Source organism: Pseudorasbora parva, chromosome 19 (genome assembly GCF_024679245.1).
Source record: "Pseudorasbora parva isolate DD20220531a chromosome 19, ASM2467924v1, whole genome shotgun sequence".
In the NCBI taxonomy this organism is placed as follows: domain Eukaryota; kingdom Metazoa; phylum Chordata; class Actinopteri; order Cypriniformes; family Gobionidae; genus Pseudorasbora; species Pseudorasbora parva.
Window position 1 is genome coordinate 28,698,780 of NC_090190.1, and position 22,806 is coordinate 28,721,585.

The 22,806-nt window shown below is 38.0% G+C and overlaps 1 protein-coding gene across 1 annotated transcript in view; it reads left to right on the forward strand.

Annotated features, from left to right (window-relative positions):
* hibadha (3-hydroxyisobutyrate dehydrogenase a) overlaps nucleotides 1-14,124 on the forward strand; it is a 31,499-nt gene extending 17,375 nt beyond the window's left edge. Inside the window, exons 5-8 of the mRNA XM_067426214.1 lie at nucleotides 3,368-3,501; nucleotides 5,018-5,094; nucleotides 10,047-10,203; nucleotides 13,161-14,124. Of these exons, the coding sequence (XP_067282315.1) occupies nucleotides 3,368-3,501; nucleotides 5,018-5,094; nucleotides 10,047-10,203; nucleotides 13,161-13,319 (527 nt within the window). The 3' untranslated portion in view covers nucleotides 13,320-14,124. The remainder of the gene's footprint in view (nucleotides 1-3,367; nucleotides 3,502-5,017; nucleotides 5,095-10,046; nucleotides 10,204-13,160) is intronic.
* Nucleotides 14,125-22,806: the final 8,682 nt, after the last annotated feature.

Sequence of the window (22,806 nt, forward strand, 5' to 3'; positions counted from 1 at the left end):
TCACCCTCATGATGTGTATGACTTTCTTTTTTCTGTGAAACTCAAAAAAATTATTAAATTTATCTTAAAATTAATGTATACAGAAATTCAGAATGTTAATGTTTATAATATCTTAACTTCATGCCTTATAGTTGCATTCACCAGATTAGAGCGGGACAAAAATATTCAAAAGAAAGCAAGCGGTTGAGATATTCTATATAATATGTATCGCCCTATGCGCATAACTGTATGTATGCTGAAAAATTATATATATTATTTATATAGAGCTTTAATAGGCAACAAAATAGTTACTTTACAACTAAATAAATCAGGAAGTTAAGATTTGCTATATATTTTTCGCTGTATATTTCACATATGGTGCACTATACACTATGGATATACACATATCAGGCATAACATTATGACCACTGACAGGTGAAGTAAATAACACTTATTGTCTCTTCATCACGGCACCTGTTAGTGGGTGGGATATATTAGGCAGAAAGTGAACATTTTTTGTGTCAGTGTTTATCAAAAGTGGTCCAAGGAAGGAACAGTGGTGAACCGGAGATTGGGTCAAAGGCGGCCAAGGCTCACTGATGCACGTGCATGGGAGTGAAGGGTGGCCTGTGTGGTCCAATCAACAGATAAGCTACTGTAGCTCAAATTGCTTAGAAAGTTAATGCTGGTTCTGATAGAAAGGTGTCAGAATACACAGTGCATCTGTATATCCAGCGCAACAGTGCCCAATTTTTTTTTCATTTGTTGTCATTAATGTTGTTTTTTCATCATACAGTATTGTTTTGGACCCCATTTGCTTGCATTATATAGATTATAAAAGCTGAAACATTCTTCAGCATATATTTTGCATTCCAAAGAAGAAAGAAAGAGAGAGGAAATGTGAGATTATTCATTTTAAGCAGTATAAGAGAAACTAAACTAGCTTATGAAAGTCCTCCGTTTGAGTAGTTTAAGTGGTCCAAGGACTGTATGCATTTATAGGCCTAATTATCCAATATGGACAAATATAGCTTTGATCGTAAAACTGAATGAATCATTGACATCCTCTGATATAGCGTCTATTTTATCGAGGTTTGCCTAATGTTTTTACAGCTGTGTTTCTGGTATTGGAAACACAATAAGAACGGTTCCTAGAATGTTCTCTCGAGATCTCTTTAATGCCCTGCCAGCGCAGTCTTTTAGAGAGACAATCACTTTCGAATCCCTATTGTCTGTTTGCAATCAATGCTGGTCTTTTTACAGTCAAAAAGAAAAAGTTATTGATCAGCTCAGAAGGCTAGCTGATAGATCGCAAAAAAGGTTGTGTGTTTGTGTGTGTATGCATCTGGTGGGGTGTGCTGGAAAAAGAAATGATTTAGTAATTTAGAGTCTTTATTACAGTCAGCAGTTCTTGAGGTTTGTTGAAAGACGACAAGAGGTTGCATGGGGTTTTTATTTACACACAATAAAGGCTCCGAGATCTACACACTCGTTGAGGTGGTTCAACTGCCTGAGAAAAGAGGCTCATATCCACAAATGTAGTTTAATGTAACTGTGCCACTAATGAAATGTTTTGGTGTTTTTTTTTAAGTGCTTAAAGCACTAAGTGGCTTTTTTTAATGTTTAAGATGCTTGAAAGAGAGTTTGTGGTATCTAACACCACAAACAACTGCGTACGTCTCCGTCAGTGTTCACGTTTATGTGGGTTTCTTCATTATATATTTGCTGTTATAGACTTAGTCTTTTAAAGATTTGACTTTCTGCTTATTTGAGTACTTTGGCCAACTGGATTATGTTTTCAGCTATAATAAGAGATGCTCAGTCAGTCAGTTTAACACATTTTACCATTTTAAATGTTTAATTTGCAATGCAAAGCCAATTATGTTTGTTTCTGTTATTAAATGACCGGTTAAATACACAAATGCAAGGACATGTTATAAATGTACTGACACTATTGTATTATTTGGCTTTGTCAGCATTTGCATATTGTTTTTGAATTGACTTTACATGGATTATTATTAGCACTGTAAATATGCTAATGTTATGCTTATTTTTAATAATGTGCACCTTTTTATAAAGGTAAAATTGCATATCAATGCTTGTTTATAGATAAACAAAGCGCACTACGCACACATTTACTCTTTGAGATTGCCATGTAGCATAAGGGAAATGACAGACACGCTGAGCTAATGAGAGAATTATTGATGACTGATATGTATGGCAAAAATCAATACAGGGGAAGTCATAAAGTCTCTGTTTTCCTCTCACTCTCACTCTTTCTTTCTCCCCATTTTACTCGATCTGTCTTGCATCAGCTCTTTTCTCTTGGTCTTTAATAATTAACTTCAACATTATTAGCTTCTCAGTATAAACAGCCTATTCATTAGTGTTGACACACACACACACACACACACACACACACACACACACACACACACACACACACACACACACACAACAAACCACTCATCTCAAAGCACTGCAAAGCTTTTTTTCTAGATCACATTGTATCCAGTGTTTGATAAAAATTAGGATAAATTGGATTTTGTGTGTGTGTGTATTTAGGGATTTTAGTGCAGCAGATGAGGTTGTAGTGTTTAAAAAACTACTACTGTTCGGCCTATTTTATTGCTTTAATTGCATTCTAATCGGGCAAATCCCTGGACACACATATCTATGTCAGCAGCGTTAAAAGCACCGCTCCCATGTAGAACATGGCACGCTTTAACGTGATTGGCCACGCTTGGTCTTCTTAAGGCGTGGCGCTTAATTGAACATGATAAAGTGTAAAGTTAATTACTCCTTAGAGCTGTCACTCATACCCCAGGGGGCGTGTTCACTTAGGGGGAGGAGTGTCGCTTTAGCCACAGCTGTTGTATGCAAGTGTATGTGTTTGTGGGGAGGAGGACAATGGGTCCTTGTCCTCAGAGAGTTGTGAAGGATGATTTGGACAATCGGCTTTTAAAGGCAAACACTCAAATGTTGTCCCGCTGGTGCCAGACAGCTTATTAATACCCTCCTCTGCCCCAAAACACAAACACACACACACACACACACACACACAAATGTTGACTGAGTGAGTTAAAATAGCAGGTTACATTTGATTTATTTTTATATGTACGTTATACGTGTACAAAATAAATGATTACATTATAAAAAAAATCTTTGGATCTTTGAACATGTAATATGTCTATACTGTTGTTACCATGTTGATGTATAATTAATTTAGAGTATGTAAACACCATATTATATATTGTATTTTTATTTGAATGTAGTACCTTGGCATAACCGTCTTGATAATGGTATCACCTCAGCATTGTATTATCTGACACTTGATTTTGAGCAAATTTTTTAATGATTTTCAAAAGTTTGGCTGTGTTTTGTCCAGGTGTTGGTGCAGCTAGTCTGGCTAAACTCACCTTCATGGTGGGCGGAGTCGAGGAGGAATTTAATGCTGCCCAGGAGCTGCTCACCTGTATGGGAGCAAAAGTAGTGTACTGTGGCCAAGTGGGAAGTGGACAGGTAAACACACATACATTAATGCCCTTTAGCCTGTAATCGATTAGATAATGTAGTACAGTGATGGTGACATCAACAGTACATCAAAGTATACGACGGTATGACCATGGTACATGTCATAAAATCCCCCCCAAAACATTTTCTTGCTATATTCTAAAATGTCAAAAAAGCGTTTCCTGCTTAAAGACATTGAAGGTACGGTAGGCAACTTCGGAGAGGCTATAGCAATAGCAAGCTAGCTTTGAAAGCATAAGATCCCACCATCCCTTCAGAGTGCTCTCCAAAGCCTCCTTCAAAACGAATGACCGTGCAAAGCCAGAGCTGATTCTGCAAAACATCACAAGAGACTCAAAGCACTCAACATTAAAATAATAATGAACGTAAACAACTTGATGCTCTGACTTGTACCACCTGACTGATGCATATTAATTTCACCATTGGTTGTGTCGAACCGAAATGATTGCATTGTTTGGACGTGGCGTTTTTTGGTCCTGAGACTTCAACAGAAGATATATGTAATTTTTTTTTAAATATATTTAGACCTTCTATTATTGATTGCTATCAGGATGTGAAGAGAGTTTCAACAAGTATAACAAAAAGTGTAAACAACATTGCCTACCTTTATGAATAAAAAAAAATGTTGCATTGTTTTTGTCCATTTGTATTACCCTTTGGGACCAGATAATGAAAAAGTTCATGAAGATGAAGATCAGTCTTAAAGAAACAGGCAGATTTTTTAGAAATTCAGCTTATTCACCAGATCCTCCAGAGTTAGTCCATACATACCATTCTCATCTCCGTGCGTGCCATAACACACCCACCGCTAGCCTAGCTTAGCACGAATACTGGAGGTAAACGCTCCATCTAGCCTTCTGCTCAATGAGTGACAAAATAACGCCAACATTTTCCTTTTCCATTTACATGTGATGTGTATAGTTACGTTGTGTACTAAGAACGACTGAAAATGAAAAGTTGCAATTTTCTAGACGGATAGGGCTAGAGACTATATTCTCATTCCTGCGTAATAATCGGGGAACTACGCTGCCGTACCATGGGTGCAGCTGCGCAGTGATATTACGCAGCTCCTGAAAATAGGCTAATTTCCATCAACATAACCAACGTGACAACCTGCTCGCACAGGGAGCGTGCTTGGGACTATTTTCAGGCACTGCGTAATATCATTGCGCCTGCTGCACCCATGATACGGCAGCAAAGTTCCCTGATTGCATGATATTGCACTTATGTAAATAAGTGATCATTTTTAACCCGCCAAGTTCTGAAAGTTGCAGTATTTATACATAGTATCTTGATATGATATTATATAACGTATTTAATGCAACAACAACAACAAAAATGTGTAGATGCATATTATTAGATGGTATTAGACTCCACATGTGTTAATTGGTGCCTAACAAATTTTTTTTATTGGTTAATGCCCATAAAAGACCACAGGTTACAAAGCCTTTTAAATTAAATGACTTCTGTGGCTGAACTGATGTTTTGCAATTTTCTCTTTCAGGCAGCAAAAATCTGCAACAACATGCTGTTAGCAATTGGCATGATTGGTACAGCAGAGACCATGAACCTCGGAATTAGGTGAAGATTTGTGTGTATGTGTGTGTGTGTGTGTGTGTGTGTGTGTGTGTGTGTGTGGTGTGTGTGTGTGTGTGTGTGTGTGTGTGTGTGTGTGTGTGTGTGTGTGTGTGTGTGTGTGTGTGTGTGTGTGTGTGTGTGTGTGTGAATGACAGTGCTGTATAGCTAAAAAAAAAAGTTATAAAAGTAGTCCATATGTTCTCTGCTCTAGTTTCAAGCTGTTTTAAAGTGCTGCACGATAACTTTGTATAAAAAACAGGCTGAAATGTAAAGGGGTCATGCCATTATTTAAATAAGGAACCTACTTTATTGTGCACTTATAATGTTAGTAAAGGGGTTTTTTTGCACAAAAAAAATACATATTAGTTTGCTCGGTTTCTGTTTCTCTCAGGCCATCAGATTGTGGCCTGTAGCAAATAATACATCACTAAAGACTTCACTTAGCCTTGCATTGCACTTTATTAAATGTGTATATTCAAACATTGTGTTGCCATACTGTCATGTTACAGCTAAGAATTTTCCTCTGGTACAATTGTGTATACGATGTGTGACAATAAAGAGAACTGAATCTAATTTAATTTTAAAAAGATATATTTTGACCCTCTGTCTGAATCGTTCAATTTTAGTGCTATGGCTCCTTCAAGGTTTTCACTGAAAATCTCGCCATTCACTCTCAAATCTCATTTGCATTAATTTTAATTAAAATAAAAGAGTTTGTTCTTAATTTATTGCAATTAAAAAACATCCTGTGACAATGTGTAGGCAATATATTTTCTTATAGTACTTGCGAATGCAGAAATAGTCAGTGTTGCTTGCATATGCAGCTCAATAGGCTGGACTCAGATTCACTTGTATGAGATATGTATTCATATTCACTTGAGTGCAGTCTTAAAATCTAGCACACAGCAAGCGATGTTATCCTTCTTAGGGATATCAGGAGAGTGTAGACATCTACACTCTCATATGCACTTATGCAGACTCATTTAGATGCCTTGGGTTCCTGGCTGTCATAAATCTCCCATGCTGCACTGCAGCCTGTCTTCTCATGCAGCAAACTGCACATAGAGAATATAAAGAGGATGAATGTTTGAGATATTATGATTTTTTTTTCTTTCCACCTGAAAGCAAAGCGATGCACAGGAGGAATAAATAATCTCTCACTATGGAGATTTTTCCACCTGAATTCTAAATTTTAATGTCTACATTTTAAGTATTTGAAAGAAAATTTAAGTAATAACATTTTAAAATACATAAAATAGAAATAAATATTTATTTTGCAATAACTTTGGAAACGAGGCTGAATGCAGTCAACTGTGAATTGTGTCAAAAATGATAACATGAATCAAATTATTAACTTGTAAATACTTTTAGTGGTAACGCTTCACAATAAGTTCCCATTAGTTAACATGAACTAACAATTATCAATACGTTTGTTATAAATGTATTCATCTTTGTCAACATTAGTTAATAGAACTGTTCTTGGTTGGTTCATATTAGCTCAGGTCCATTAAATAGCATTTGCAAGCGTACGGTTTGTAATGTATTAAATGTTAAAATTAATATAACCATGATTAATAAAGGCTTTAGAATTATTTTTCATTGTCAGTTAACAACTAATTAATGTTAACACATGGAACCTTATTGTAAAGTGTTACCCAGTTGGGTCAACAATAGAAAAGTGTTATCTACAATTCAATATCAAATTTAGATTATGTCAACATTTTGGTTACAGTTCAGAAACTGTTGAGAAAAATACCCCCCCCCCCCCCCCCCCCCAAAAAAAACCTGTGGTTTTCCTCTAATGTTTTAAAAGAGTAATATGACAGCAAATTGTACCCTCTTTGTAGAAAAGGGCCTTTTACTTAATTTTTTTCCCTCCTAAGTGCTGGGTGTCTCTAGTCATGCGAGATGTTTCGTTTGGAAAAGAAGTGTCCCCAAACGACCGTTATCTCCCCTCTCACTCGCTCGCCCTCTCTCTCTCCATCTATCTTCACTTATGCATGCATATGCTGCTGTCTACACTTTAAAACCAGTAGCTACAACTGAGAATGAGCCCTATTTTTTTAATGATGCCACATACACACTGAATTTAGAGGCTTTGAAAGTTCATCTACTACACGCCCTCACACACACACACAGCCTGTGTACAGATGTTTAAAAAGATAATTGACATTTGGTAATAAACTCGTTTGTTGCCTCTTAAAGACATTAATAAAATTGTGGCCTGTGTGTGTTTGCTTATAAGACTATGTGTTTATAATCTTGAGAGCATCAGGGTTTGATGAAGATGAAATGAGAACAAGGAGCATAGTGTATAAACATAAGTCTTTAACAAAATGGGGCCCCCTTCTAATGCAGTGATCAAACATCAAACGCCTCTAGTTTATTTCCTCTTTTCCTTATTCTTAAACTGTAATTTACTCATCCTGTTTAACCAGACTCTCACATCTGTTTTCCTTTCCCTCACTGACATGGTATTAACCTGCACGCGCTTTACTATCGGTTTAATTTGCCAAATTTGCACAAGTGTCTCTTTCATGTAAATTTGATGTGTAAATGGTTTGGATAATATCCATAGGAGCAGAATGAGTGCTATACAAAGTGACGTTTAGCATTTTAACTGTGAAGGCGCTTCCCCTTCACGCACACACACTCGCTTCTCGTGCAGAGAGAGTGATTTGTGTTGTAGAAGAGAAGCCAGGTTGCAGTTGAGGCGGTAACCTTTTCAGTCACTGACCCAGAACGTGTGTGTGTGTGTGTGTGTGTGTGTGTGTGTGTGTGTGTGTGTGTGTGTGTGTGTGTGTGTGTGTGTGTGTGTGTGTGTGTGTGTGTGTGTGTGTGTGTGTGTGTGTGTGTGTGTGTGTGTGTGTGTGTGTGTGTGTGTGTGTGTGTGTGTGAGAGAGAGCTGGGGAAAGGAGGGGGACGATGTTGAACATATGTCACCGGTTGTCCCCAAGAGACTGAAAGACACAGACATAAAGGGAGAGAGAGCGAGAACAGGAGATTGATACGAGGTCAGTCAGTGGGCTGTTTACAGACATTAAAACCCCCAAAAACAACTGTCAAATGACAACATGGCTAACATACACATTATTGAGAATAAAATTTCCAAAACAGTCTGGAAAAAAAGACTGTTGGACAGACGGGTAGATGGAATATTAGAAAGGCGAAAGAAATATACTTTTTATGCACAGCTGTGTGTCCTTGTATCTTAATTATTGCATAGACTTATAAAAGTCTTTGCGCGTGTGAGTGTGTATATGAAGGCGCGGCCCCTTGAATGAGAGACAGGTGGAGTTACTGTATAACTGCCCTTAAACACTCATCATAGTTTAATAGACATAAGAAAGCTAAAAAGCGCACTTTACTGTCTCACCACCGCTGCCGCTCCGGCGTGAGTGTGCACGCACACGCGTGTGTGTGGAGTTGCTCTTGATGTGGTCATCTTTATGTTCTTGTTAAAGCAAGAGACGGCAGCTCTTTGCCCAGTTACACATCATCCGCAGATTTCCCTCTTTTTTCCCTCTTCTCTTTCAAAATGGCTTTTTCTCAACTGCCATTCATTTTTTTTTATTCATTTTTTTGTTTCTGGAAACAACCTGCTAGTTTTGTTAGTTTATTAGTGGTGTTTGGGTCAATATTGTGACTTTTTTTTATTTGTACTATTATTTATTAAAAAATACGTTAGTTTCATGTACTATTTTAGTTTCTGTGATATAGTTGAAAATGTCACAGTGAGACGACTGTCTTAATCTATCTTTATTTATCATGAATAGAATAGTTTGTCAAAATAGGAAGAAAAAAACTATTATTAAAATATTTTCAATATTGATTGAATATGAATATTTTTATATGATTATTATTATCATTATTATTTGAATAATACTTAACTTTATGTTGAGTGACTCTTTTGACTGATGGCTGGAACACATAATATTTTTATAGTGTGATTAGATCAAAACTTTTTTTAAATTATTTAAACGTTTTTAAAAAAAAAAACATGGAAACGAAGAGTATATTTCCAAGAAATTGGCACGTGTATTTTTCATGAATCTTAAAGTCCTCATGAAATCAAAATCAATCTTATTTACTTTGTTAGAACATATTACAGGTCTTAGGGTGAACGATTAAGTTAATAACCGTGCAAGTTAATACACCGAAAAAAATGGTTTGCCATCATAATCATCTATCAAAGTCTGAAAAGTTACTTCCGGTCTGGAAACGGCGTTCCTTCTCAGATGATGTCAGTTTGACGGCTTGCGGTTTAAAATGCGTAACCACTCTACCGTTCTTCTGCTATGAGCGGGAGATGTAGAGGAGGAACGCTGAGGTAAAACCCTACCCTCGAATTCAATATTCCGTTTTACTTGGAAAGGCGTCACAACACTGAAGAAAACTCACTCTCTACATCCGGTTAGTGGGACTTCAGCTTCAGCTTTTTTTCTTAATATCATAGAGACTTGAGGGTGAACTCGACTTAACCAGCAATGCCCTAGAAACAATGTACTAAGCCCTGGCAACCACACACTTATAATCATGACAACCGCTTTCATTAGGAAATGTCACAAATAGTTGTTTTTGCTGTCTGTCAGTTTCTTTCTTTATTATTCTATGTTATTTAGGTGCACGATAATCTGTAAAGCAGCCAGGCCTATTTCACTCAGATCTACTTGAAATGCAGGACTGAAATCACCCCGGTTACTCTTGTAGGGGGACAGATTGGTGGGGGTGAGTTAATAAGACAGCTGCTTGTGTCAGAGTTTTATTACCCCTGCATTTGTGTGGGGGACAACAAGCGAGAGAGTGGAAAATGATGAACTGCAGCTCCTGTTAAATATCAATACTGTATTATCCAGGCCCACTTTCCACTTAGGAATGATCTGGTCCTGAGCCTAAAGGTCAGCGCTCTTTCTGACCTCTGTCCTTTGACCCCCCTCTTTCTCTCTCTCGATCAGACTGGGTTTGGATCCAAAGCTGCTGGCAAAGATTCTGAACATGAGCTCAGGGCGATGTTGGTCCAGTGACACATATAACCCTGTCCCAGGTGTCATGGAAGGAGTGCCATCCGCAAACAACTACCAGGGAGGCTTCGGCACAATGTTAATGGCTAAAGTAAGTGGAGGCATTTTTTTTTCTTTCTTTTAATATACTGTATGTATATACACATACTGTACAGGGAGTGCAGAATTATTAGGCAAGTTGTATTTTTGAGGATTAATTTTATTATTGAACAACAACCATGTTCTCAATGAACACAAAAAACTCATTAATATCAAAGCTGAATATTTTTGGAAGTTTTAGTTTTTAGTTTTAGCTATTTTAGGGGGATATCTGTGTGTGCAGGTGACTATTACTGTGCATAATTATTAGGCAACTTAACAAAAAACAAATTTATACCCATTTCAATTATTTATTTTTACCAGTGAAACCAATATAACATCTCAACATTCACAAATATACATTTCTGACATTCAAAAACCAAACAAAAACAAATCAGTGCCCAATATAGCCACCTTTCTTTGCAAGGACACTCAAAAGCCTGCCATCCATGGATTCTGTCAGTGTTTTGATCTGTTCACCATCAACATTGCGTGCAGCAGCAACCACAGCCTCCCAGACACTGTTCAGAGAGGTGTACTGTTTTCCCTCCTTGTAAATCGCACATTTGATGATGGACCACAGGCTCTCAATGGGGTTCAGATCAGGTGAACAAGGAGGCCATATCATTAGATTTTCTTCTTTTATACCCTTTCTTGCCAGCCACGCTGTGGAGTACTTGGACGCGTGTGATGGAGCATTGTCCTGCATGAAAATCATGTTTTTCTTGAAGGATGCAGACTTCTTCCTGTACCACTGCTTGAAGAAGGTGTCTTCCAGAAACTGGCAGTAGGACTGGGAGTTGAGCTTGACTCCATCCTCAACCCAAAAAGGCCCTACAAGCTCATCTTTGATGATACCAGCCCAAACCAGTACTCCACCTCCACCTTGCTGGCGTCTGAGTCGGACTGGAGCTCTCTGCCCTTTACCAATCCAGCCACGGGCCCATCCATCTGGCCCATCAAGACTCACTCTCATTTCATCAGTCCATAAAACCTTAGAAAAATCAGTCTTGAGACATTTCTTGGCCCAGTCTTGACGTTTCAGCTTGTGTGTCTTGTTCAGTGGTGGTGGACTTTCTGCCTTTCTTACCTTGGCCATGTCTCTGAGTATTGCACACCTTGTGCTTTTGGGCACTCCAGTGATGTTGCAGCTCTGAAATATGGCCAAACTGGTGGCAAGTGGCATCTTGGCAGCTGCACGCTTGACTTTTCTCAGTTCACGGGCAGTTATTTTGCGCCTTGGTTTTTCCACACGCTTCTTGCGACCCTGTTGACTATTTTGAATGAAACGCTTGATTGTTCGATGATCACGCTTCAGAAGCTTGGCTATTTTAAGACAGGAGGTTTTTACATGGAATAATTGTTTCAATTGTTGGATTGTTTTAATGAGTTTTTTTCTGTACAGATTTAAATGTTTGGTTTTAAATATGTGAAAAGTAGACATGGTGAATGTCAGTTGTTGAATTTTGTACTTGGAAAAGCAAACAACTCTCTACATTAGTAGGAGAAATTATATAGAACAAAGAAATGATAGGACGTGGAGAGGGTTTTTAAAGTAATGATGAAATCCAGAATCTCTCTCTTACTCTCTAATAACTTCATGACTCTACTATCATGCTATCATTATATATCACTATCATTCTCAAAATTACTAGCTCTAAAATTGATGTCTTGGAATTAGATGGGTAAGAAATTAGTAGCAACTTTTCTGAGGTATAAATATATAGGGGTGGGCGATATCTCGATAGTTAAAATATATCGAGGTATTTTTTCAGCCCGATATGGATTTGGACATATCGTATATATCGATATATTGTTTATATTTAATTCTGATTCCGCCACTTTGCTTGTTTGCCTTCTCTGTGTTGTGCTCGCGGAGCCTCGCGCGCCTTCCGCCTCTTGCTTTGTTCCCCCCTCCCCTCGCGTGTTGTCTCATTGAACACGGCTGCTTCCACAACCAGGTGAGGATTAGTTATCATGTTGACAAGCGCGCACGTTGTTCAGGACTCAGTTTAGAGACCATGTTTTCCTTCTAACACAACTGCTTGCTAAAATTCATAAAGAAATATTAATGTTCATCATAGTTCAAATCGCACGTTTGACCCACAGTCAGGTGATTGACACTACTGGTGCGAGACGCGGTCGCAATCATCATGCCAGTTTATGATCTGTGTCTAACTGATCGCATAGTTTTCGGTTAAAATGTCAATATGGTCGCATATCATTTGAAAACATTTAAAAAGCATTGCAATATCATTACTATTATTATTTTGTCAGCTTTATCACGGGATTATGATGAATAGGTCTATTCACGAGTCTATTCCTGAGACACATTGCTCTTCTGTAAGTTGTACTGTATCATATTATCATATAGCCTACCTTCTGACATTCATATTTCGTTCTGTAACTGGAAAAGAAGTGAAATTCAGCTCATGTGTAGCCTACATGATCTGCATGATGAGTTTGAATTTTGTCAAACTCATGACAAACATCACTGTTTGAATTTTGATACAAATTTAACAGGAAATGGTGTTATGACAAAATCAGTTTATTTATATCTCAGTCATGCCCCCATCTTTCTGCAAAATGCTTACTGTTTACTTTAACTGTAAAAAAGGGAGTCTTTGATTCATCTTTTGAAAGCATGAAATAAATGAAAAGAAGGCAATATTATTTATTTTCTTTTACAGTTAAATTATTATTATTTATGTAATCAGGGAGTTTTTTTTTTAAATGTCGCAAAAGCACTTGACTACCTCTTTGTACTTCAATTTAAAAAAAAAAAGTTTTTGTGGTATTTGGCATATTTGTTTTTGCTGTAGTTTTTAGGGGGTTATTTTTCCTGTAAAGATATCGAGATATATATCGTATATCGAGATATAGCAAAATATATCGAGATATATTTTTTGCTCCATATCGCCCAGCCCTATAAATATATATATATATAAAATAACAATGTTGTGTTCACAGGATCTTGGTTTTGCTCAGAACACCGCAACCAGTACCCGGACCCCAATTCCTCTTGGTTCTTTGGCACATCAGATCTACCGGGCCATGTGTGCTGGTGGCTACTCTAACAAAGACTTTTCCTCCGTCTTCCAGTTCTTACGAGAGGAGGGGGTACAGTAGGTCTGTGTAATCCGGTTCAAGTGGATGTGACCCAGACTCTGTGTGGGTTAAAATGGACAATATGATAAGCCGGTTAAGTATTGATATGCATGTGTGTTTTGAAAGGGATGTTGTATGTTGAAGCTAAAGAGTGTGGCATTGAGAGTCTGATAACTCTGTTAGGTTGCAGACTGATGTTGACATTCAAAACTTTGCAGAACCATTGTTTAACTAGATCGGTATGACCTGATGAAACTGTTACACAAATACCTAAGCTTTCTTACATCAAACATTTAGCTGCAATTGTTTACAATCATTCGTTTTCATTTCATTTTACTTAGACCCAGTTCTGAGCCAAAAATTGATTTTAGGTCTTGATCAGACGCTGCTAAAAATGCTTAATGATCCGAAAGACATACCTCATCCATTTCAGTTTTACTTAAACTGAATCTAAACTGTGAAAAATGTTACAGAAATGTAATAGGTCCCTCATTTTATCTGGAGTTTGCACACCTCACATTAAAACAACCTCCGTTTTACACTACATCTCTATATTATTTTTGCCTGATTCCGACCATCATTTCTCTCATTCTACATTTCTTTTCCACTAAACAAAGGGCTTTAAGCCATCCTGGTGTGTATGTACATATGTATAACCTATTTGTAAAGGTGCTGTATTGAAATTGAGCAGTGTTAATTGTCTCTGCTTTAGAGTTCCTGTTAAAGAGACATGCCATCTGTGCTAGCCACATACAATCACCCATGTCCTCTATATAAAAATGTTCTTGTTCATATTTGGCCCTCAATAAAGAAGTTAATTGAGTTATTAACTTTCATCTTTTTCTGACAAAGATACTAATATCTGCATCATCAAACAGATTTTCAACAATAATGATTTAAACCTTTTATGTCATTGGTCCGGTAAACCCATAATCCCGTCGCTCACACAGTTTGTTGCACTAACATGGCTATGCTGGGCTGTCGGAATGGTCAAACAAAAAGAACAAAGTTTTGATAGCAGTGTTTATGAGTTGGTTTCTCGATGAAATCCGCCTACAAATGGCCTATTTGTAGTTGTCTTTATTGAGTATTTTAACATTCAAACATTACCTTTATGCCGTCTCTCTGATATAATGCTATTTATAACTTTCTCCTATATATGAGTGTTTAATAAGGCTGGGTTTATATTTGATGTCTGTTTAACTAAAGGGCCGGTGCGCATTGGTTAGGTAAGGACAAGGATTTTGACATCACTTTCAGGTTTAGATGTTAGCATAAGTTAGCTATAAGAAAATCAAAGATTTACAGGTGTACATGTAAAAATGATCACTGTTTATAGCTTATGATGTTTACAAAAGGAGAAGTAATGTTGTAGTAACAGTACGAATGAATTAATCTCCTCTCTGCCCTCTGAATTCCTGTCCTGGTGTTGGTCCTCCGGTGTCTGCGGCCTGCCTGACTTTTCCATTGTTCTGTCCACGTGTTCACATGCACTCATGCTCTAAAATGATTTCCATCATCACAATCAGAAACCCTACAAAACAAGGCATCACCCGTGGGCTTTTTCTTTAATGGTGTTTTTGGTCATTCGTTCTCGTGTTTTTATTATTCCGGCAGTGCTGTTTGTGTCTGTAGACAGCCTCAGACAGGCCAACCCAGTCTGAACTAGAGCAGAGGTTGTTAAAACTGCTCTTATCCTCAACTTTTAATTGTAGGACTTAATTTTATGACCAATGCTCGTGATGTGCAGTTATGTGGCTGTAGTCTCAGACAGTCCTACACACTATAAGTGCACTAATTGTTTAACTGAGACTGCCGGTTGTTAACTGGAAGCTGGATAAGTATTTAAAATGAAAATGCAGACATTTTAGCTTTACCAGATGGCAAGTTTTGGTGAATAATAATGCTTTACTTTTAATGTTTTAAAAAGATGATTTTTATCTATTATTATTATTCATTTAGTTTAAGGGGGGGGGGGGGTGAAATGCTGTTTCATGCATACTGAGCTTTTTACACTGTTAAGGACTTGGATTCCCATCCTAAACATAGACAAAGTTTCAAAAACTAATGTTGGACGTTTGATGGAGTACTTCTGTGTCAAAAATATTCCTTCTTGTTTCTCACAAGTTTCGGAGAGGTTTTTTTAAAGTATGGCTCGACTTGACGTTAATAAGAGCGGAAGGTCCTTGTATGGGTCCTCTTCTCCCGGTAGGGTGCGCGCACGACTAGAGCGAGAGAGGAAATGCACGCCCATAACTGCTGTTGGCTATCGTCGCATGAGTAAACATCAGTAAACGACACGATCGTGTGCTTCGTCATTCAAATGCGCTAACGTTACTCCATTGCTGTTCTTTGTATAACGTTACACTAGTCTGAGGTGCAAAACCGTTTTGCTTGCTACTGCCAAGGTTTAGTCGCATACAATAGTCCATAAACCGAATCATGTCCTCATACACTGCGAGTAAACACACACAAATGTTGACAGGCCACTAAATACAGTATATACCACAGAGAGGGATGTCCTGCCGTTGCTGTTTCTCCTGTTCAATTTATTTCAGCCTCAGATTTGATTCTGGATCATATATCTATTAGCTGAGATAGCCATGGGTTTCTCCACGCTTGAGGACGTCACCACTTTGTTTGCGATCGTCATTCTTTAGCTCCGCCTACTCTATACGCCTCCAGGCGCTGGTTTTTTTCCGGAAAGACTCGGTACAGCCCATATTTCTTTTATAAATATAATAAGACTAAAGACTTTTCGGAGATATGAAGGATGCAATACTACTCTATAGGTACTCAAGATTGACATGAGATTGACTGAAACTGAGTGTTTCACCCCCCCTTTAAATAGGAGCAATAGACCTCTGGTTTGCATGATCTAATTATAGATCACAAAGTTCATAGTCTAACTTATAGTAGTTTTAGTTTATTGGTAATGTATAAACATCTAGTCCATGCTGTTGAGAAATTTAAAGGGGCTATATGTAAGAATTGCAAATGTGTGAACAGTTTGTAACCAAACCTAAAGAAAGAGACCGTCCACGACTTCCTAGGTTGTCTATGAAAGCCTGTAGACTGATTTTCATGTGAAGGACTCGGGCCAGTTTAGCCAGGAAAATCCAATGGATGTGACAGCTACGCGCACTCCCAATATTCTCTCTTCCGTTCTGTGACACAAGAAATGAATGCTTGTACAATGTTCAGGATAATGCCGAAAGAGCAGTTCTCAGTGCTGGGTAGTAATTGACTTCATGTTATCTGGATAATGTAATCAGATTCCAAAATTGTAGTACCTGGAATTATATTATATTAGATTATAAAATGTTCATAATCAGATTATAGTTACTTTTTTTATGGATTACATTGTTTATGGCAGTAAATTATTCATAATTTAATGATTCGTCCTAATTCTTTTTAAATTGTCCTTTCTAAAAATCCTATTGTGTATCATCACATGTGCATCAATCCCAGTTTGGGAACCTCTGGCATAGGTCTAATAATGCTTAACACATCATGTTGTTGATAAAGAATGTAAAATGTGCTGCAGACATATCCACAATGCTATATTCAGATACTAGACGCTGTCTTTACTGCGTTTTTGTCATTTTTGTTGTCTTTATTTTGTTATTGAGAGAAAAGAGCGCAGCACATACTTCAAATTCATCTGAACATTGCTCTCAGCAGCGTAGATGCCATTAACAGTATATTGCTGTAAGTGTATTTCCAATGAAAATAACTTTGCTGTGAGTATATCATAGGCGTTAAATCACATTTAACCTCTTTTGTGTTACTTGTGCTCTAGGACAAGCAAGTGCAATAAGTTGCTGGCTGCACTTTACTTAACAGTGTCGCTAATAACAAGGGTTCCTGAATTCTGCATATAGCCCCTTTAAATGTAATTACCTTTTAAATGTTTAGGGCCCTATTTTAACTATCTGAGCACATGGAAGTGCATTGTGCAGGTGCACTTAAGGTGTGTCCTAATCCACTTTTGATATTTTAACAACAAAAAGCAAGGTTGTCGCATCAGTATATGTATATGTATGGGCGCACACACATATATATATATATATATATATATATATATATATATATATATATATATATATATATATATATATATATATATATATATATATATATATATATATAAAATATTGCCTAAGGAGTTGATTTGTGTTGCTGCAAAACAGCAACTCGCCAACAATGCACCTGAACACAGCTCATTTTTAGATGCATGGACAAACAGATGGGCGCGAGTGCATTTGCTATTTAAACAACGTGGTGCAGGATGTAAAAATGATAACTGCACCAGGTTGAAGCTGGATTTATGATAGGGCCCTTAGTTTAAAGCTTGGTACATACTCTGCAAGAACAATGAAATTAGTCTGTTTTCTTGAAGTGGCAAGAAAAAAGTTCGTTCTGGCCAGTACATTCTATTATTCACAAGAAAAGCGGGTGCCAAACATCTCCGTTTAACCCCGCCCACTTTACATTTCTGACCAGTCACGCAATAGTTCTCGGACACCCACAACAAAAAAGTTCTGCTCAGGCGATGTGTCGAGAACAAGCTGCAAGAACTCTCAAACCAGGGCTACAAGAACAAAATGACTTTGTTCTCGCAGCCCTGGGAGCGAGAATTTTTTTTTCTCTGTTCTTGAGGAGTATACGGCCTTAATGCTTTTATGCTCATCAAGGTTGCAATCATTTAATCAAAAACATAGCAATATTTTTATAAAAAACTATTACAATTTAAAATAACTTTTTATTTGAATATATTTTAAAATGTAATTTATTCCTTTGATGGAAAGGCTGAATTTTCATCCTCATTTCTCCAGTCTTCAGTGTCACATGATCCTTCAGAAAATGTCTAATATGCTGATTTGATAAGAAATATTTCTTATTATTGTCAATGTTAAAAACTGCTTAATTTTTGTGGAGATACATTTTTAGTTATTTTTTGAATATTAGTTTCTTTAAAAATATATTTTTTTAAACCTGTATTGACCACAAACGTTTGAATGTTAGTGCATTTCATTTTATGTCATCTACTTTAAAAACATTATAGCTAAATTTATCAGAAATAGATTAAATTCGAACATATAACTTGTTTTTATTCTAAAGACAAAGGTCTTTATATATACTTACCTAAAGGATTATTAGCAACACCTGTTCAATTTCTCATTAAAGCAATTATCTAATCAACCAATCACATGGCAGTTGCTTCAATGCATTTAGGGGTGTGGTCCTGGTCAAGACAATCTCCTGAACACCAAACTGAATGTCAGAATGGGAAAGAAAGGTGATTTAAGCAATTTTGAGCGTGGCATGGTTGTTGGTGCCAGACGGGCCAGTCTGAGTATTCACAATCTGCTCAATTACTGGGATTTTCACACACAACTATTTCTAGGGTTTACAAAGAATGGTGTGAAAAGGGAAAAACATCCAGTATGCGGCAGTCCTATGGGCGAAAATGCCTTGTTGATGCTAGAGGTCAGAGGAGAATGGGCCGACTGATTCAAGCTGATAGAAGAGCAACTTTGACTGAAATAACCACTCGTTATAACCGAGGTATGCAGCAAAGCATTTGTGAAGCCACAACACGCACAACCTTGAGGCGGATGGGCTACAACAGCAGAAGACCCCACCGGGTACCACTCATCTCCACTGCAAATAGGAAAAAGAGGCTACAGTTTGCACAAGTTCACCAAAATTGGACAGTTGAAGACTGGAAAAATGTTGCCTGGTCTGATAAGTCTCCATTTCTGTTGAGACATTCAGATGGTAGAGACAGAGTTTGGCATAAACAGAATGAGAACATGGATTTAGCATGCCTCTTTACCACTGTGCAGGCTGGTGGAGGTGGTGTAATGGTGTGGGGGATGTTTTCTTGGCACACTTTAGGCCCCTTAGTACCAACTGGGCATCGTAAATGCCACGGCCTACCTGAACATTGTTTCTGACCATGTCCATCCCTTTATGACCACCATGTACCCATCCTCTGATGGCTAGTTCCAGCTGGATAATGCACCATGTCACAAATCTCAAATCATTTCAAATTGGTTTCTTGAACATGACAATGAGTTCACTGTACTAAAATGGCCCCCAAAGTCACCAGATCTCAACCCAATAGAGCATCTTTGGGATGTGGTGGTACGGGATCTTCGTGCCCTGGATGTGCATCCCACAAATCTCCATCAACTGCAAGATCCTATCCTATCAATATGGGCCAACATTTCTAAAGAATGCTTTCATTGTTGAATCAATGCCACGTAAAATTAAGGCAGTACTGAAGGTGGAAGGGGATCAAACACAGTATGAGTATGGTGTTCCTAATAATCCTTTAGGTGAGATATATATATAGGTTATACTTACAGTCTTGTTCAAAATAATAGCAGTACAATGTGACTAACCAGAATAATCAAGGTTTTTAGTATATTTTTTATTGCTACGTGGCAAACAAGTTACCAGTAGGTTCAGTAGATTGTCAGAAAACAAATGAGACCCAGCATTCATGATATGCACGCTCTTAAGGCTGTGCAATTGGGCAATTAGTTGAAAGGGGTGTGTTCAAAAAAATAGCAGTGTCTACCTTTGACTGAACAAACTCAAAACTATTTTGTACAAACATTTTTTTTTCTGGGATTTAGCAATCCTGTGAATCACTAAACTAATATTTAGTTGTATGACCACAGTTTTTTAAAACTGCTTGACATCTGTGTGGCATGGAGTCAACCAACTTGTGGCACCTCTCAGCTGTTATTCCACTCCATGAATCTTTAACAACATTCCACAATTCATTCACATTTCTTGGTTTTGCTTCAGAAACAGCATTTTTGATATCACCCCACAAGTTCTCAATTGGATTAAGGTCTGGAGATTGGGCTGGCCACTCCTTAACATTAAATTTGTTGGTTTGGAACCAAGACTTTGCCCGTTTACTAGTGTGTTTTGGGTCATTGTCTTGTTGAATCAACCGTTTCAAGGGCATGTCCTCTTCAGCATAGGGCAACATGACCTCTTCAAGTATTTTAACATATGCAAACTGATCCATGATCCCTGGTATGCGATAAATAGGCCCAACACCATAGTAGGAGAAACATGCCCATATCATGATGCTTGCACCTCCATGCTTCACTGTCTTCACTGTGTACTGTGGCTTGAATTCAGAGTTTTGGGGTCGTCTCACAAAGGTGCCTGTGGCCCTTGGACCCAAAAAGAACACTTTTACTCTCATCAGTCCACAAAATGTTCCTCCATTTCTCTTTAGGCCAGTTGATGTGTTCTTTGGCAAATTGTAACCTCTTCTGCACATGCCTTTTTTTTTAACAGAGGGACTTTGCGGGGGATTCTTGAAAATAGATTAGCTTCACATAGACGTCTTCTAACTGTCACAGTACTTACAGGTAACTCCAGACTGTCTTTGATCATCCTGGAGGTGATCATTGGCTGAGCCTTTGCCATTCTGGTTATTCTTCTATCCATTTTGATGGTTGTCTTCCGTTTTCTTCCACGTCTCTCTGGTTTTGCTCTCCATTTTAAGGCATTGGAGATCATTTTAGCTGAACAGCCTATCATTTTTTGCACCTCTTTATAGGTTTTCCCCTCTCTAATCAACTTTTTAATCAAAGTACGCTGTTCTTCTGAACAATGTCTTGAACGACCCATTTTCCTCAGCTTTCAAATGCATGTTCAACAAGTGTTGGCTTCATCCTTAAATAGGGGCCACCTGATTCACACCTGTTTCTTCACAAAATTGATGACCTCAGTGATTGAATGCCACACTGCTATTTTTTTTAACACACCCCTTTCAACTAATTCAACTAATTGCCCAATTGCACAGCCTTAAGAGCGTGCATATCATGAATGCTGGGTCTCATTTGTTTTCTGAGAATCTACTGAACCTACTGGTAACTTGTTTGCCACGTAGCAATAAAAAATATACGAAAAACCTTGATTATTCTGGTTAGTCACATTGTACTGCTATTATTTTGAACAAGACTGTATATATAAAGGATATAGCTAAACTGAGAAAGAGATCTAAGTTGCAGCAATAATACAGACATGCCATGAATGGGTTTCATTAGCCACTCAGACGATGTGCTGTCCAGTCTGACCTCGGTGAATATCTACAACTTTTGAGCGTCAGCCATGTTGAGTGTGATTCATATTTGGGTTTTAATTTGTCCTTGTTTACAAGGGGAATGCTGGGTGCTGTGGCTTTCTCATTAACAGGACATGAAAGGAGCTGTAAAGAGAGCAGTGGTGAGACCGGCCCACACTGACGTCTGTGCATTCACACACATGGACATGCAGACACTTTAGAAGGGCCTGGTCACATCCACTGCAGAGGTCATAACTATCTTAAGCATCTCAAACCACCCAGACTATCAAGATGTTGTCCAGTTTAAGGCATGCACATTTAAAGGATCTGGTGATATGAACTACTTACTAAAATGTGTGTGTGTGTGTGTGTGTGTGTGTGTGTGTGTGTGTGTGTGTGTGTGTGTGTGTGTGTGTGTGTGTGTGTGTGTGTGTGTGTGTGTGTGTGTGTGTGTGTGTGTGTGTGTGTGTGTGTGTGTGTGTGTGTGTGTGTGTGTGTGAAAATATCACCTTTATTCTACAATGATGCATTAAAGGACATTTAATGAATAATGATTCATTATAAATTTAATAAAAAAATTTAAGTTAATCTTGATCGTTATACCTTTGTGAGTACAGTCTATAGAAAAAAAAAGAACCGGATTGGTGTTTGCAACACGGAGCTGTTACAGTTAATGCCCAGAGCGCTCACTCAGCTGAAACGGCAGTTATGGGAGCATAAACATAAAGGGTGTCTTTGTGCCTCTTAACAGACTAAGATTTAAAATGCAATAAAAATGTTTGTCCAACATGAACAGGGCCCTTACATGACAACGAGATGCGTTTAGCCACTTAGCCATCGTTTAAATTCAACTAAATAAAATTTTAGATGGCTAGCTGTAGTCTCGCGCTAAAGTCCTAGGAAGGCAATTATAGCCGGAAAAAAGGCAAATAGTCCAGTTGGGAAGAGCGTTGTGTGTGTAAAGCATGATTATTTTATTACTGCACATCTTTCCTCAAGCCGTGTGTGCCCAAATGGAAGGATAAATAAAGTTTACATTACCACCACAGTGGTTGCACCCGTCTTCAACCACGGAATGGCATTTTTCTTCAACCGGCCCCGCTTTGTTGTGTCTGTGTAAGTGTGTCTGCGTCATCCTTGTCAAAGCGTTCACTGAAAATTTTGGCATTCTCTTGCCACAATCCGGAAAGGCACAAACGCGAACCATTTCTCCTTCACTTGTGAGCCCGATCGGATCATCATTCTAGTGATGTCTAGTGATGTTTGCGAACGAATCTTTCTTTTTAACGGTTCTTTTAGTGAACCGGGCAAGCCAGTTTACCAAATCGGTCTGAATCGTTCTAAACGGTTTGCGTCTCAAATCAGCGCTGATCACACAAGTTGCTTAAGTTGCTCACTTTCTGA